General features: G+C 40.0%; 2 protein-coding genes across 4 annotated transcripts in view; one reads left to right on the forward strand and one right to left on the reverse strand.

Moving 5' to 3' along the window:
* The window catches only part of ACAD11 (acyl-CoA dehydrogenase family member 11), a 30975-nt gene that overhangs the window by 2048 nt on the left and 11585 nt on the right, over positions 1-17342 (reverse strand). For both annotated transcript variants that reach the window (XM_065629236.1, XM_065629237.1), the window contains exons 13-17: positions 16321-16419; positions 4424-4490; positions 2836-2921; positions 2571-2642; positions 1552-1706 (exon numbers count right to left, since the gene is read on the reverse strand). In XM_065629236.1, coding sequence (XP_065485308.1) covers positions 1552-1706; positions 2571-2642; positions 2836-2921; positions 4424-4490; positions 16321-16419 — 479 coding nt within the window. The remainder of the gene's footprint in view (positions 1-1551; positions 1707-2570; positions 2643-2835; positions 2922-4423; positions 4491-16320; positions 16420-17342) is intronic.
* Positions 9509-14270, forward strand: ACKR4 (atypical chemokine receptor 4). 2 transcript variants are annotated; one of them, XM_065629239.1, is made up of 3 exons: positions 9509-9568; positions 10163-10261; positions 12511-14270. In XM_065629239.1, exons 2-3 carry the CDS (start codon positions 10245-10247, stop codon positions 13589-13591), a joined length of 1098 nt encoding a protein of 365 aa, XP_065485311.1. In that variant the 5' UTR covers positions 9509-9568; positions 10163-10244; the 3' UTR covers positions 13592-14270. The 2 variants fall into 2 exon arrangements, with proteins under 2 accessions (XP_065485311.1, XP_065485312.1); XM_065629240.1 differs by lacking the exon at positions 10163-10261 and having other exon boundaries at positions 9510-9568.

Raw genomic sequence — 17342 nt, forward strand, 5'->3', positions numbered from 1 at the left:
GGTCAGACCCGCTGCCTGCTAGCTGTTTTCCCAAAGTCCTTCAGAGCCTGATATTTACTCCCTGCTTTCCTTCACCCGCTACCAGGACTCAGAACCTTCTCTCTGTGTAACACACCCTGCCGTAACAAAAATTTAGCAGGGAGTGGTGAAAGAAGAGAGAAATCAGTTCTGGTTCTCTTAAACCACCGGTGGTGTGTTACACGCCCAAGCAAACAGTTGCAGGGTGGTGGCTGCTGCATCTGTCTGTTCACATTGATGATAAATTATTAGCTCCCTTGATCCAAACAAGGTCTCAACAGCCCTTCCCTTCTCCTCTTAGCAAATTCCCCTCTGCAGCCAACATAACCACAGCAGAAAGAAAAAAAGTTCATGTGATGCTTGTCAATGCAAAAGCAGTTTGGAGCCAGAGCCAGCCTCACGCACACACTCCTGCCTAGAGCGTGGCTGTTGTAGCCTGGGCAGCTGCAGGAGGCACAAGGAAATGTGCAGCACTCACTTCAGTGCAAAGTCTGGGGGCTCAGCTTTGCTTGTGCCAGCAAAGGTGGTGGTGACAGTGAGCCTGTCACCTGAGGCAGCCAACAGCATCACCTCGCCCTTAGCTACCCCGAGCTGTGAGGACCTGCACTGGCTCTGCAGCTGCCCTCCAGGTCTTGCTGTGGCATCAAACGTCAGTTTTACTTTAATGAGCTTCTGAGAAATGGAGTGCGCCTCACCCAACTCCTGTGAATTCTAGGTTATGGTCATGAATGGAAGTTTGGCAATGACGTGACTGGAAAATAGATATGTAAGATTACTCCCTCTGGATCTGCACAATGTTCTATTAACCTCTGCCAGACACTAATTCAGTTTCCTCTTTCCATTGCCTTTACTTGTTTTTTCCAATAAAATCATCCTATCTTTTGGAAAAGACTGAGGAACACTTGAAATGTGATAGGCCAACTACTAAAGGCTGATGGTTCCTATAAAAGGCAGACTGGAATCTTTTTATTATTCTAGCAAGCTCTCTCTCACGAAACAGTACATCAATCCCAGAACAAGATAAGACCAAAATCCCAATATGGCTGTGGTTTGGTCTGTATGGTCGTATGTAAGTAAAAATACTTGACCACAGAAGTAAAATTTTAGTCAAATTTAGACTCTTGAGTGCCTCTGGTAATCATGAACAGAGCTGTCAAGTGACAAATTCAATATGCAGAACTGGGGAATTCAGATTGTAAGTACAGAAACATAAGCTGTATGCCTGAAAAAATACTTGTCCAAACTGCTCAATGACAGCAGAGAAAAAAAGACATGGTGGCAAAATCTGTACTCAAATCCAGCAAATGATACACAATTCACTGCAAGGAAGAAGAAATCCCGTAGGCTATAGTCAAAACTGGTAGCTTCACAATGTGATTTTCTCCTTTGCCACCTGAGGCACTATGAATAGGAATTCAAGGTCAGGGCACATCCATTGCAGTGTCCGTTATTAGAGTCACTCGGTTCTGTGTGGGAAAAACAATGGGTGGTGGCTGGAGCACGTGAACTGAGATAAAGAGGGAACATGCTTACATGGTGATACAGTTTCTTCCCGAAAGTCTCTCTCTGGGCTGCACGCTGGCACATGATCTGTAAAGCGGTTTCGGCTGCACCAAGGGACCTCATGCAGTGATGAATCCGGCCCGGCCCAAGCCGACCTTGAGCTATTTCAAAGCCCCTGCCCTCACCTGTTTGGAAAGAAAAACAAGCACACGCAGAATCCTTGATTCCTGCTTGAAATGAGCCGTGGCTCTGAGCAGAAGTGGCCTCATAGCGCCACAGTTAGAAGCAAGCTTCTTAAGAGTTCATTTTGCAGAACTGTTTTACTTGTTTACTTGAACTAGATCTATCTTGACACATTGTTAATAACACAGCACATGGTTTATGAGAAAGTTTGATTTATGTGATTTAATTTAAATTTTGTTAATCTTACATTGAAAAGTACATCTATGAGATTTGGTGTGAGAATCTGGGGGAAGACTTTGAGGTTTCCGGGTCCTCTGGCTACTCAAGAGAAAAAGCTGTTTCAGGAAAATAAAGACAGCAAAGATTAAATACTGTAAAACCTCATCTCTTCTAAGTGAGAGAAGGAGAGCAAAGTTCTCCCTGCAGAAGGTCACAGTGCTGGCCTGCTCATACTTTCATTTTTTTTCTTCGGTTCCGCTACATCTGCAGGCACCCAGGCTTCAATGACCACAGACTACAGCAGAACACTCTTTTTAAAAGTAAAGAGTAGGAGAACTGGTTTCGGGGAATGAATGCCACTGACTGACAGTATCTGCTTTGTCGTGCTTCAGGGAAGTGATTTTTGCACAACAGCTACAGCTGCCCTGCTTCCTTCAATCACTTTTCTGCTCTAAACAAGTTAAATTCAAGCAGCAGGTAGACTGGTAAAGGAAGAGTGGGCTCCCTCTCACTTGTGTTTGAGACCCTGGCTCAACTGACCATCGCTGTTTACAATAACTTATGGTGATTCATAAAATAAACTACCACTTCATAAAACTTACTTCACTGCTGTATGTGTTAAAAAAGAATTAATACCTGAAACTCACCCAGTATGATATTGGAGACAGGTACTCGCACATCATTAAAGTGTATTTCAAAATGTCCTCCATGGATCTCATCTACAGGGACAGAGAAAACACAACAGCCCGGTAAAACAACGGAAGACAACAACATGGGCCTTCAATTCCTAACCCTTCTGCAACATAGGAATTTTATTGATTTATTTCATATACAATATTTATTAGTATTACTACAGCTCCTGAGAGCACTAACAAATTAATACAAATAGAGCTGATAAATAGTATCACCTACCCAGATAGCCAAACACTGAGAGGGGTCTTATCAGCTTCAGCCCTGGAGTGTCCATGGGAACAATGATCATACTGTGCTGGTTGTACCTGATCAAGACAAAATGCACAAGTTATTATTAACTTTGAGCCTCCCTTCTGTCCCCTCCCTCCACTTTCTTTATTTTCTATCCTCAGTTTAGCATTCACATAAAGCCCATGTTGAAGTTTCCCCCTACCCATGACAGCCCTCCTGCCTGCATGCAGTGTGGCTCGTGTGCTTCAACACTCCTGGAATCACCGGTCAACAAGCTAAGATGTCCTACTGGCATCTAATGCACCACAACCGAAAAACTACTACTTTTGTCAGTTCTGTGCAAGTACTTCTGTATCACCCCGTCAATTCCCCCACCCCTGCCTTTCTTTTTTGTTCTCAAAACATGTTTATCATCATCATCATCTTGGCTTGCCTGTAGTTTAGGAAAACCACCCCCATGTTTAAATTCCTGCAGAATATTTAAGGTCAGTTATTAGTCACACAGAACTGGAGGTGACATCCCAGGTCCCCGAGTTTAGTTTCCAGTTCCAGCACATGCAGCATCACATAATCCACTCCATGAACTTCTGTTCAGCTTCTAAGAGCTGAACAGATGCCACTGCCTGTACAGTCAGCGGACAAACCATCCTATATGCTATAAGCAAGTTGCTATTTACTTCTTAATAAAACCGAGCCAAATCTACAAACTTAGGATAATCAGTGGAATTTGGGCTAAAATCCAACTTGGAGATATAAATGTTTCAATTCTTTCCTATTACAAGTTGTGTGATTTTAAGGGAACCAGTCATGGAGCATTTTACTCATCACTTGCATATGTTTTTGTAAAAGCCTATTTTAGTTTGGTAACAAGAGTTAAACAACATATTTTTTTTTTTAAACAAGAAGAGGGAAGTATTCTATTTACACATATAGGAATGGAATTCATAGGTATGGTTAAAGATGTGCAATACTCTCTGCTCACACAGCTTCTCATAACAAACATACCATCTTTCAAACGCTACTTTCTATACCTACAGATAACTTTGTGAGAACCTTAGTAGATAACTTCAGGTCCCTGATGGGCCACTTGTACTCATTCTGTTCAGGGAAGCTCTCACAAGTTTTGGTTTTATTACAATTTAAGCAAGCAATTCTTCCTCTTGTTAATTGTTTTATATACAACACTTATGAAATAAATTGTAAGCCAGAGATTAGTTGTTGGTTGAACAACTGATGCAGACTAAAACTAATGTGACCACGATGAAGTTAGTGAACCTCCCAAAGTTTCCTGATCGAATTCATCATCCCGCCGTGCACACCAGAGTGAGCGCAATGGAGGGAGGGACACATGGCAACACAAGCTGGTGGCAGCGAAAAGGTTGAGAGGCTTCAGTTGTGAGCAACTGACAGCAAAACAGAAACTTGGTCAGTAACAGACACATGTGCAGGTTTAAAACTCCCATGGAACTCATGAGCACATCCAACTGACCAAGGCAATTAATGGTATTTCACTTAACAATATTTCCTCTAAGAAACAAGTTTTAGGTAACTCTTGGAATCTCCTAGGAATCCTTACCTGGATGCTGAGGGGTTTTTGGTTTTGCCCATTACAATTGCAACTTTACAATTTGGGTTCCCAGCACCTTAAGAAAAGTCACAAACAAGAAAATAGTTTTCAACAAAAATTCTCAATGTAGAATCAAATGAAGTTTCATACAAATAAATCTTACTCTGTTCCTTTCGTGATACAGGAGCAAAAACATGCAATCTACTGTGTTTATGCTCTGAGTAATCAGACCGAAACAAAATACATCATATTGCTTAACACGTAAAAGGGAGTTGACTTGTGGGAAGGGGAAAAATGAAAAAGCCAAACATCCAAACCCTCCAGGATCCAGCCATCATCTATTCCTATGAAGAGAGAACAAGAAGGTACTTGAAATGGAATCTAATTACTTCTGTCTCCATTATAGCTAGGTAAATAAGCGTGACACAAAAGCACACCTGAAGGCGAGATGCTGCCATTTCAAAGCCAAAGCTTCTTGAAACTATGAAGACTGGAGGATCTATGTGGGAATGAAATGCCAACCACATTATAACCAAATCACGCAAATAAGGCTGTAAGGGTTACCATGATGACTTTAATATTACTTCAGTGTAACTTCTCTGGAATGAACATTTATCCTACTTTTATGCAAATGATTTTAGTTTGCGCCTTAAAGAAAGATCTAAGAGGAAATCGTTACCTGAAAATAACCTGCTAGCATTTCAAGCCATATATAACATTATTTGAGACATATCTCTGTAGCATAAAGCGAGCATCTTAATTTATGAGCCCTAAAGGTTCTACCATTGATTAAAATGGCATCGTATTCCTAAGAGCCTTAATCTCCACCATTGTTTTCTTTAAAGGTTTCTTAGTTCAAAAACATGCTCTCATTCCTTTCAAAGTCTCACACAGACCTAGGGAAAAGCAGACAGGATTCTACTTGACATATGTAACAATCAGTAAATTTTTGATTGCTATCTCAAAGCAGATGACAAGCTCTGCAGAGATTTTATTCAAGAGTTGACCTGTACCAACTCGGTTTGTTTTGAGGTCAGAAACAAAGACGACTTTTAAACTTCTCTGGCAGGTGTTATCACAAGGTTCGGGAGCCTCTGGTCCGGACAACACAACCACCTGGCTTGGAGCTGAGTTATTTCCTCCTAAGAGCAGCCACTGTGATGGCTGGGAAGTGGGAGAGAGATTTATTTCATTCTGATAAACACTGTGTGTTCTGAGGGCCAGACTGGTTGGCTGTTGAATTTCCTCTTTTGCAATATGCTATTCATCCATTGTTTTCGAGTGGGGTTATATTTGTGGACCATAGCTGTACAGTGCCAGCGAGCTAAAATATCAGAGTGATAAGTTGTGCATGTGTGTGGGGGATAAATCAACTTGGTAAAAAAAAGGTAGATCTCAAACAGTTGGCTCATTTGGGCAACTGCAGCAAGAGTGGGTGACCAATCCCAAAATAACACAACATACGCTTTGCAATGTACTACCCTGCAAAGAGAAATGCTACACTCTTGAGGGGTCTTTGATTCTTCTCTTTTTCCACAGAAGGCAAAGAATAGCACAAGTGGCATTTTCTGAACCACATTTATCTTGAAGTGAGGTTTATAACAAAAGATATTTTGACTTTCTGTAATCTCTTCAAAAACTGCTCGGTAAACAATCCTCAAGTCACACCCCTGCTTCAAAAGAAGGCAGATTTCACCATGTTGTATGAAACAAAATCAGAAAAGGCTTTCATGTTGAACTTAGCGAGGAGTTCACTGAGAGTGAGACATCTGGTTGGTTGCTCTAAATCATTAGTACAAGTTTTTGGAAGGCAAACGAATACCTCCGTTTCATGTGTACTTTTCTCCATCTGAATAGAGCACAGGAAGGCGGATTCCTGGCCTTTCCACCCCTTGGAGACTGAAGTTCTGAATACCTAAAACAAATTTTATGCAACTTTGACCCATAAACGACAGAAAGAAGTGCTGGTCTAATGCAAGACTCTGAAAGACTCCAGTGCTTTGGAAGAAATGCAGACTGCCTGGATGTAATAAAGCTCTCATTTATAAATGGCATTTTTACATGACTTACAGAATTCAAAGCAGCTGCTGGTGGATGGGGGATGGAGTCAGAGAAGCCTGTCATTTTGGCAAGAGTTAGAACTAGTTTTGCAAGAAACTCACAACTGAACAAATAGAAATAGCAGAAATTTTAGAAGGTCAGTTTTAAGTATATTTCCATACTGATAAGCTTTTTAATAAGCTTTTTCATATATATGTCTGCACAACCTGTCCAAAACTTTTAAAGCACAATGCTGCTACATTGGCAAACATTGTAAGTTTAACTATTATATTTTCTAACTCTTCGTGGCACTCACACAGGCAAAGACAACGATATTTTGAAATGTGCATAGAGGGTTGCTCACAATCCTGTTAGTAGCCTAATCTTTGCTGTTGGGGGTGTAACAGATTTAAGCTTACTGATCTTCACACAAACAACTTAGGTTCTTTCTGGTGGAAAGTACTAAATGTGGCACAGACACGGAAAGTACAACCTTTACTGAAAGAAGCTGCGATATCACCTGGTTTCAGAAGCCAATAGCACTTAATTCTTGTAATCTAGTTATCTATTTTTCGGTGTTCAGCCTTCAGATTTTTGGCTAAGATTACCAAGGCAGGATAATCTACTACTTGAATGCCCAGACTCCTGCCACGTTGGTTGCTGCAGCGCTGAGCCCCGTAGGTTACCTCTCTCTGCTGAAGATCAGGGGTCTGTGGTGACATTACAGACTTGGCAGCTTCCCAGAAGGGCACTGATAAACACATGTTCTGGACTCTCCTACAAGAAGAAACTGGACTGAGTAGGGTGAATGGCAGCATGACATTGATTGTTGTAATATGGGGATCTTCTAATGGAGAAAAGGGGAGCGTGCTGTAATTTCTATCCACTTGTGAGATGTAGTTTTATCTCATCTTCTCCAGATAACACCGCTGGGCATCTGGTTCACGTATGGTAAAGATTATAATGCAGCTGCAAGCAAATTGGCACAACCAGTAAAGACAAGAGACAATGCTGGAGTTCTGCAGGTAATCAGCAAGGGTTACGCTGTCCTGCCACTGGATGCGGCTGCTGGTCCTTTTCAGCTGGAGCTCACAGCCTCAGATGGTGCCAGTGAGAACAGCTGCTCTCAACAACATTTAGGAATGACTTTTCCTCACCTTCATCACACTTCTACACAGCCACAAACTCTTCTTAGTTCAACGAGATCCATTGTCATTTTGCACTCTTACCTATCAAACAACTTTTGTTATTTTTGAGCCTCTAGGGCCATACTGAAATCTAATATTGCATGACAGTATTATTTCGGTACCCTGACTGGAAGGTTCTGTCCTCCCTGCACCCAGCAAAGTCACGAGGAGCTGAGGTACTGTGATAAACAGTGCAGGATTTACATGAACTGCATTCCTACAGCCTGCCCACAGGACCTCTTGATCGCTGGTAACACAACTGTCTTTTCTATAAGCAACACACAGAGATATTTCCCTGGGAGCTTTCTCAGTTCTACCTGATTATTTGGGACCATATTGAAACAAGCCTCATTCAGAACAGAGAGATTAACTTATTTTAAAGAGCTACAGCTCAGGCCTCTAAGCAACAGCACAAGCTGTGAGAAGCAGATGTGCTGGAAGCAACCCAAGTGGCTTATCTGCCGCTGTGAAGAACACCAGTGAAGTGCTGCGATAACTCCACACGAAAACACTGCAGAAATATGCACAAATATTGCAGCACTCTTTCTCTGGACTCCAGTTCTTCTCCCAACCCATTTTTCTTTCTCATTGTGAATGCAAATGAAGGTAGAAGCATGTGGAAAACATCTGCCTGTTACAATCTTAGCTGCCCATTTTGAAAAAAAAAAAAAACCAAACCCTTTCCTTTCACATATTCCAAAATAGTTGAAGCACAGACAGATGGCTAAGCCAGACATGGCAGGTGCATAAATTAAGCCAGCATGTCAAAAAGCAAAACCTGACCTCTGGTCTGCTCAAAATCTCTGTGTTGTTTGGCATCAATATTGCGTTTACTGAAATCCATTAGACTGCTACAGGATACAGGATGATTCAAACAAAACAAAACAAAAAAGCAGCTCTGGAAGGTCATAGAAGTTTCCTGACACACTGCACAAAATATTCTTGCACAAAAGACCAATTTGAAGCTGTAGAGATTGTGGAAATTGAAGTAAGATCCAGACACTTTAGGAATTCTTGGCACAGCTAAGTCCATGCCTCAGTGCAGAAATATCAATGTCTGCACATGAACTGCAGAACTTCTCCATCTTCCCTTTCCTGTAACAGCTTTGTCTCTTTATAACACTTACAGCATACAGCAAGTAGAAAAAACCTTATGGATGGAATAGCATCTTTTTATTTTTTTTCCACAGTATCTGCCTGGCTTGTAGTGTCTGTAGAAATATTATCAAACAGTAACTTGATTATTCAGGTCCCTGAGAACTCTCCCACAGGGTGCAGGTCTATCTGGTTATACTCTGGTTGACAATTTACCACTTGCTTTCACGTCTTTTCCCTATCATCTTCCTGGTTTTGTTCAATATCATATACTGAAAGAGCAACCTTCCCCATCTCACAAAAATCAGACTGATCTTTCTATTGTATCCCTAAAAAGTTACTTAAAAAGGAGATATAAGGATCTCTTAAAACCTTGTAGAGGCAGCCACCAAAAGCAGAGTAGTGTCCTGAGGAAACAATATAGTGACACCCTACAAGTCACTCTGCCCCAGAGAGGCCTCCCCCTCTTTCTCTCCTTTTCTAATTTTAAACTTGTGATTTCATAAAAGCCTTATAATTATGTCAAAAAGAATTAACTTTCAGGAATTCACTTTTCACAGTGAAACAGTAAGAGGGTCTTGACCTTCTAAAGAACACTCACATTCTGGGAAGAATGTAGGAAATGTACGTGTTCAATGTGAGAAGGGTCTCCAGGAAAGCAGGAGTTGTATTTATTTTTTTTTTTTAACTGGCAAGTCAAAATGAAAGTGCAACTGAGCTCCAGATGAGGGTGTGGTGCTTGAAGACAAAATGCAATGTGTCAGACCAATTCAGATCATTTCACTGACGGACATCTCAGTTGCAGTCCCTGCTACTAATCTGCTGACAAAAGGTTAGTTTTGTTTTAATATTTACTGCTCTATATATTAAGTCTGATATACTTATTTAGACAGAGACGAGCTAGGATTTACTATTAGTTAAGCTGGCTTTATAGAGAGACACCATTTCACTAAGGCACATTGTCATTTCCAGTCTTAAAATTAGATTTGTTCAGGAGGAGAACAGAATACTGCTTAACTCGTTTAAAAAAAAATTTGCCTCTTTAAACTGGGGATATTAACTTCATTCAACATGTATTCATGCAATCCCACGTCAAGTTTAAACACACAGAAACACTGAATTTGCGTCTAAATGGAAGGCTGGAACAACGCTGCAAGAAAGCATGCAAAGCTGTCTATTAATATATCTATTAATATACCTCCTAGAAAACAGTACTTGAAAAAAACAGCTGAGGTTCTGAGCTGCTTGGGTACTTGTGGGCAGTTTTGTATGTGGTAAGATTCCTTTTTGTGCATAACGTTCTGAGAAGTCTCCAGCTGCAAGATGCAGCGTACCCACAGCAATTCGATTCTGTAAGGAATTCCACATGTGCTTAAGGGGTCTCGCTGTGTGGGACGGAAATGAAACTGAGCCTGTTCCACCACAGTTCAGCACCTGACTCCCATGGGACCGCTCCGCTTTATGTAACGGACGTGTAAACGTGCGCCTGAGCAACAACATTCACAGGAATGACAAATACAAATAGGTATGGCTAGCCAAAGCATAACTGTGTTGATATGTCTCCCTTAAAAACTGTTGCATTTTAGATAACTTTGTTTCCATCAAGAACTTGCGTCAGCCAAAAGCATTATCAGGCAGCAGAGCAGGATCCTTGTCACAGCCAAACCACTTAGTGATACACAGACTTCTTGAAGTTTGCACTGAAATGTTTATTGGTTTGCTTTCAAGCAAATTTGCCAGTGATCCAATTTGATTAAGCATTCCCAGATGGGTTCTGTAATAAGCATTTTAGACCATAACCAAATCTTTTCAGTTGAACTTCTTATTTTCTAAGTGGATTAAACTCCCCCTGCAGCAGTTTCTCTTCTACTAAAAGAAAATGCATTTGCTACTGATGTCTGAATCTCTCCTCCAAGTACTATACAGCTGCAAAATCCTGCTAACACAGCTTGTTAGGCATAGAACAGATATCCCTTGCCGAACTAATAAATAGAATTACTATATTTTTCCATTCTGCACACTTCATTTAGGCAACAGTAAATGACAAATTACAAGACTTAAATTAAGGGTAATCATCGTTCAAAGTTTAACAGGAAGTGTTTTGAAATGTTAACAAAATAATCTAACAAAATCATTAAGGATGAAGCCAAACTAAACAGTTAATTTCTAACAAACGCATTTAAAAAAATAGATAGCAGATTCACTGGAAAAAAAAAAAAAAAATCAAGCAAACATATAAATTATTCAATTCCTTCTATTTAATTATTCTGCACCCTGAATACGAGATCAGTCAGTAACTTATTTTTCCTGGTACACGGAATACATTAAAAAAAAAATTTAGGAGATACTGTTTATTATAAAGGTTTGGCAACCCTTTGTTTCAACTCTTACCTAAAAACCAAAAACAGTATTTGGAGTTTTCAAGCTTGAAAAAGCTTTGGGGCAGACCATCAGTTAAGAATCTGCTTTCAGCAACACTGGCTTCAAATTCTGAAACACTGCAGATGATGAGAAAGGGGGTTACGTTTTTCATTCTCAGCTACTTTTTGCCACCGCTGTTAAGAAATTTCAATCCCATTTATTTCAAGAAGAAAGGGCACTACAGGACTGTAATTTACAATAGAAAGAATTTCAGCAAATTACTCAAGGAATGCAATTACGGGAAAAGAAGAAAATACTGTAGGACATGACTTGCTTAAGACACAGCCTGAAGACACGAACACTCAAACTTCAACCCTGAGCTGGCAGTGAGAATACAGGCTGAGTGTTTACGGAGCAAATCTGTCATGAGATAGTACTTGATAAAACAGCAGTTTCTGAGCTGTTTGGGTACTTGTGGGCAGTTTTGTACGTGATAAGATTCCTTTCTGTCATAACATCCTGAGAAGTCTCCAGCTGTAAGAGGCAGCGTACCCGCAGCAATATGATTCCGTAAGAAATTCCCTGTAGACATGGCTTGCTGTGTGGGATGGAAACTAAACCAAACTTGTTCTGCTGCTCAGCAACTGACCCCACTGCTGTGCTTTATCTACTGGCATGCATATCTGTCCCTCAGAAACAAACAAGCACATTCTACCCATACTATACTCATATGCCAAATTTGCCAAGATTTATGACAGTAGACACAGAATACTACTGCTTGCCTCTCAGCTTTAACCTGTTAGTATTCCTTATCCACTCTATACTAATAGAATTTACAGCCTTCAACTGGTACTCCGCTTTGCAGAGAGGAAGGTGTAATGTCAATCCCATAAAGCAGGGGTGTCGAACTCATTTGTGGGGGTAATTACATTTACACAGTCCTAAAATTATGTTCGGACCTTTGAAGGCAACCACGAGGCTGATGTGGGCCCCAGTAAAAATGAGTTTGACACTCCTGCTAAAGGTATAGCCAAATTTATTTTGCAATGGAATATTGTCAAACATTAACTGAGTCAGAGCGGTTTAAGCAATGATGGCTCCTCAGCTGAAATGTGGAAACCAGTGAGGTGCACTCCAGGCATATCGCAATCTCAAGTGCCAAGGCTAATGAAAGCATTTCAGTTGAATCCATTTTACATTGCATTGCACACACAGATGTTGTCAGTTACCCCATTTCATGTGAGAATTTGAGACTGTCTTCTGCCTCCATCACTGTCTAGCTCCATTTGGATTATTCACAAATGTATTCTCGATATCGAAGTTCTTTAAACTTGAGCAAACCTGAGCAAGGGTTTTAGGTTTCAACAGAAATTTAATAACTTAACCCCAGTATTATTTCCTTGTGTCTTGTAGCTTTGCCAAGGGCTGGGATATGAATAACTCAACTGATTACTGGATTGAGGACGAGGAGGATGACCTCAGCTCTGTTATAGATTACAATACGTATGAGCTTCTCTGTGAAAAAAGCGATGTGAGAAATTTCAGTAAATTATTCCTTCCTGTGTTCTATGCATTGGCTTTCACTGTCGGAGTCGCTGGAAATTCATTAGTGGTCGCAATTTACGCCTATTGCAAGAAACCGAAGACTAAGACAGATGTGTACATCATGCATCTGGCCATTGCTGATCTGCTCTTGCTCTTCACGCTCCCTTTTTGGGCTGCAAATGCAGTGCAGGGATGGGAACTTGGCAACTCAATGTGCAAGCTCGCTTCTTCTCTGTACACCATGAATTTCAGCTCCAGCATGTTGTTCCTGGCCTGTATCAGTGTAGATAGATATAGGGCCACCTCCGAACCCCGGGGTAGCAGAAGTGTTGGTAAACACTGCAGCATCACCTGCATCTGTGTCTGGCTGGCTGCCGTTTTCCTCAGTATCCCTGAACTGATATTCAATCAGGTCAAGAAACACAACGACAGGAATGAATGCCTTCCTGTATTTCCAATGAACATGGAAACACTCTTAAAAGCAACCATTCAAATCCTGGAAATTCTCCTGGAATTTCTGCTTCCTTTCCTAGTCATGCTAATCTGCTATTCAGCTACCGCTCGAGCAATCTTTAGATCTGCAAATGCTAAAAAATCAAGACCTTTCATGGTTCTGCTGGCAGTCGTGGCTACTTTCATCATTACCCAGCTACCTTACAACATCGTTAAGTTCTGGCGAGCCATAGATATCATCTACATGTTGATCACTGACTGTGATGCAAGTAAAACCATAGAAGTTGCACTCCAGGTCACCAAGAGCATCGCTTTGTTTCACGCCTGCCTGAACCCTCTGCTCTATGCCTTTCTGGGTGCCTCTTTTAAAATGCATATTATGAAAATCGCAAAAAATTACGGATACTGGAGAAGACATCAACAGAATGGAAGACCCGAAGAAATTTCTATGAATTATGAAGATCATACTGAAGAAACAACTAGTTTCACTCTATAGACTCTCCATTACTTTCGTTATCTTGTATAAGCAAGCGAATTATATATTAATTGTTATATACTAATTCTGGGGGTATTGTTTCAGCAGCTGTTCGTCTGCAAGTCAACTTTCAGATTAATTTCTGAATATGCAGACTAGCCAAGACACTACAGTGCAGTACAAAGTGGAACATGTTGGTCAAAATTAAGCATCAGGCAAGAACGAAATACTGAAATTCCTAGAAACAACTAGAGATATTTACTAAAAAAAAAAGTCATTTAAAAGGGTCACAGTACTAGCCACTTAAATAGCTGTGTAATGAACAAACTACACGTCTAAATGTATAATTATAACAAAAAAAGGAAACCATCAGCAATAAAATAGCAGTACAGAAACTTCTGTACCAAAAGTTCATAATGTTGTGTTTCTCCAACTATTTTGTAAAACTGTAGAACACTTGCCTAATAAGTCAGTTTCATTTTTTTCCTCAGCTCTCATTCCATAGACACACTTGCACCTTGAAATGAGGTATCAGTTCACGCCTGAGAATCGAAAGAGAGAGAGTGGGGGGAAAAAAGCCATTCTCTGTGTTTCCACATACGTACAGCAACAACATCCTCTACAAAAAACAGTAATTCCTTCTCTGTAATGACCAAAAACGACTTTTCACCTCTGCTAAAATGTATGGAGATACAATAAAATCAACAAATACAAAAAGCGCACCGGCTGTCATCTATTCATATCTTAATGTTTATTTTGTTTTAGTAGGTCTTGACATCTCTCATCATAGGCATTTATCAACCAGCAAAGGCTAGAGGCCTTCCTTGATGAATGAGAGAGGTTCTGACTCCATATGGAGTTCATAGTCAGTGGGATTTACAGTTTTTCCATGGAAAGTTACCAAAAGTGTCCCCTGCTGCAGTGCTGGTGGATATTCCAGGAAAACAGCAGTTTTCCATGACTCTCTGGTAGCATTTCAAATATATTAACATATTAGCTTTCAAAATGAAAAAAAACCAAAACTGGTATTACAGCATATTGTCCCTGCCTTCAAACATTCCAGGGCTCTAACAAAATGCCTGATCTATGACTAATGAAAGCCAACAAGAATCTCTCATTTTTAGACACTGTTCCTAGTTACACAATTATGGACTGGAAAAAAAAGCTCTAAAATGACAGACAAGAAACAACAGTAGCATAAACAAGACACAAGCCTTTTCTCTCTGTTTGGATGACAAACTCTTACAGAATTTCTGTCCAGTATTTTGAGAAATACTAGGGTGCAGACAGTTAAGTCAGAAGTGCTTGACAGATGGTCTATACACGCACCATAAATCTGCCATGTTTAAGCCATACTGGATTTACTGTAGACATGCAAAGCATCCATGCAGAGCATGGTAAGAAACTCCAGTTTTTCCAAGAAGCAAATGACTCCTTGCATGTGTGATTTATATTTTATCTTCACAAACACAGAGTGGTTGCACCCAGAGTGACATTCTGACCAGGCTGTCAGGCTTCTGAAATTCCCAGACATCCAAGGTCCTTATGTCCCACTCAGAGTAAAAAGGAAAAACAAACAAACGAAAATTAAACCAAAACATAAACCGAACCAAACACCAAATCAAACACACACACAAAACCAAACAGGCAGAAAAGAAGATGCTAAGGCAGAGCTGCATGAATGTGTTTCTCAAACTTCTTGAAATTGCAGCATCTTTTGTGTGCCTGTCTTTATGCAAATCTGACTGTTCTAGTGATTTTTATTACAAATAAGACAAACCAAATCATGCTTACTTTCTTATGCTTACTCTCCTTTTTGTAATTCACATAACTAATTTTATGAATAGTATTTTGTGTGTATGACCTCCTACAAACTTTCCCATTACTTCCTTAGGAACTGCAATGCACACTTGAGAGACACTGACCCAGAGTAAAAGCAGCAGCCAGCAGTTAAGTGACACTCTCAGGTCAAGAGACAAGGTAACTGTCTCTTTTTGCCACCAGTTTTGCAGAAAAGAGAGAGAGCCCTATCTTCTGGTGAGTCTAGGTATTGCACAAACATATATCAGTAGGTAGGTGCCACACTCAAAGGTACATAAATGAAACATACAAGTTTCCCTCCAGTTAGCAACTCAGTTTATTTAGTTGGCTTCCCAACTCCCAGAGAATGATGATTTTCAAGCTGCTGTCACATATGTTTTGGTAAAAAAGTAATAATATTACAATACCAGGGACATTTACCACTTAAAGTAGAATCTATTGATTTTTCTGGGGAGTATAGGATAGGGAAATCACCTGTAACAGTCAGTCCAGCAGCATCACAGGGTAGTTTAAAAAGCAGCCAAATTTTACTGGAACTACACAGTATACTCAAACCTTACACACAAGCTGCCAAAGACAGCTTCATAAAAACAAAGTTTAAAGGCTATGGCCATAAATGTGTAAATTATCTGATAGAAAGAGGTAATGTTTAAAGAACAACACTAGCAATAAAGAATAATTCCTTCTGTGACCTAAAGTCAGAAGTTTCAAAAAGGGCCAAAACCCCAAAATTGCATTCGAGTCTTGGACTTTACTTCATACAACAAAAGCCTGATTCAGCTCTTTCCACTGTTTTACATTCTATTGCCTTCACCCAAGAAGAGACAATTTTCCATCTCGGAAAAGGTGCACAACTATTTTTTTTTTTAAATCAGCTCTTGGAAAGCATTTTAGACTTATTCATTCTTATTTAGGGTTTCTATACTTACCACTGCTCCACCACTTCTTGCCATTGATCACGTAACTGTTTCCATCTCGCTCAATGCTGCACTGCATATTGGTGGCATCACTTGAAGCCACATCAGGTTCTGTGTTGAAGAAAAAAAATAAAACCACTGAATTAAATATACAGGTAGTACTATCACCACAGATATAGGGATCTAGATATACTCTATTGGCAGTAACACTGTTTTGCTCTCAGTAGAGAAACTGTTTCAGAACCTCGCTCTGCTGGTGGTCAAAGGCTTTCTATTTTCTAACCACCTGTTATTCATGGCCAGTTTAAACATCTTGGGCTCAGACTACTCTTTACAGTCAACAGCCTTCTTACTTCCCTGATGTTTTTAAATCCTTCCCTCTTCCAATGTACTTATAGATGTATCTCTCCCCAGCTTTTTTTTTTTAAAGTACATTTAAGATACTTTTGTGATGGTTTATGAAATAGGTTACACAAACCAGCTGCCGGAAAAATGTCATCAATTATTGTTTGAAACAAGAAAGACTCTTCCTCTCTCCTTTCACCCTTAACTTCTTTTATAGGCCACCTTCTTTAAAGCTAAAGCACCTCTTTGCTCTTGGTGAACACACTGAATCATAATTTTCAAAACAAGGGTCCAGCTCTGCCAAGACTGAGCTCTCCCAGCTCCCACTGACACAGAAAGATCAAGATTTTGATTTCACATGTCCAAAAGTTACATCCAGGCCTTCCACACATGCTGAATACTACGAGCTTTCAAGAGCCAAAATGAATATAATGCGAGCTACAGACATAAAACAAGTGCATTGTATGTTTTGTTAGTTAGATTCAGGTTATGTCTTAAAACCTCTACCTATAACATACACAACTTTAATCATGATAATCAGACTTGCACCTAATTGTACCTTTCTAGAGAAGCCTAAAACACGTTACAAAAAAGAGTATCTGTTGTATCTATTGTAAACCAGTTTGGTACAATTAAATGTGTTTTACTAGTATTAAAAATAAACTAAAAATACACAGAAAGCAAATACT

This window comes from Caloenas nicobarica, chromosome 2 (genome assembly GCF_036013445.1).
Source record: "Caloenas nicobarica isolate bCalNic1 chromosome 2, bCalNic1.hap1, whole genome shotgun sequence".
Taxonomy (NCBI): domain Eukaryota; kingdom Metazoa; phylum Chordata; class Aves; order Columbiformes; family Columbidae; genus Caloenas; species Caloenas nicobarica.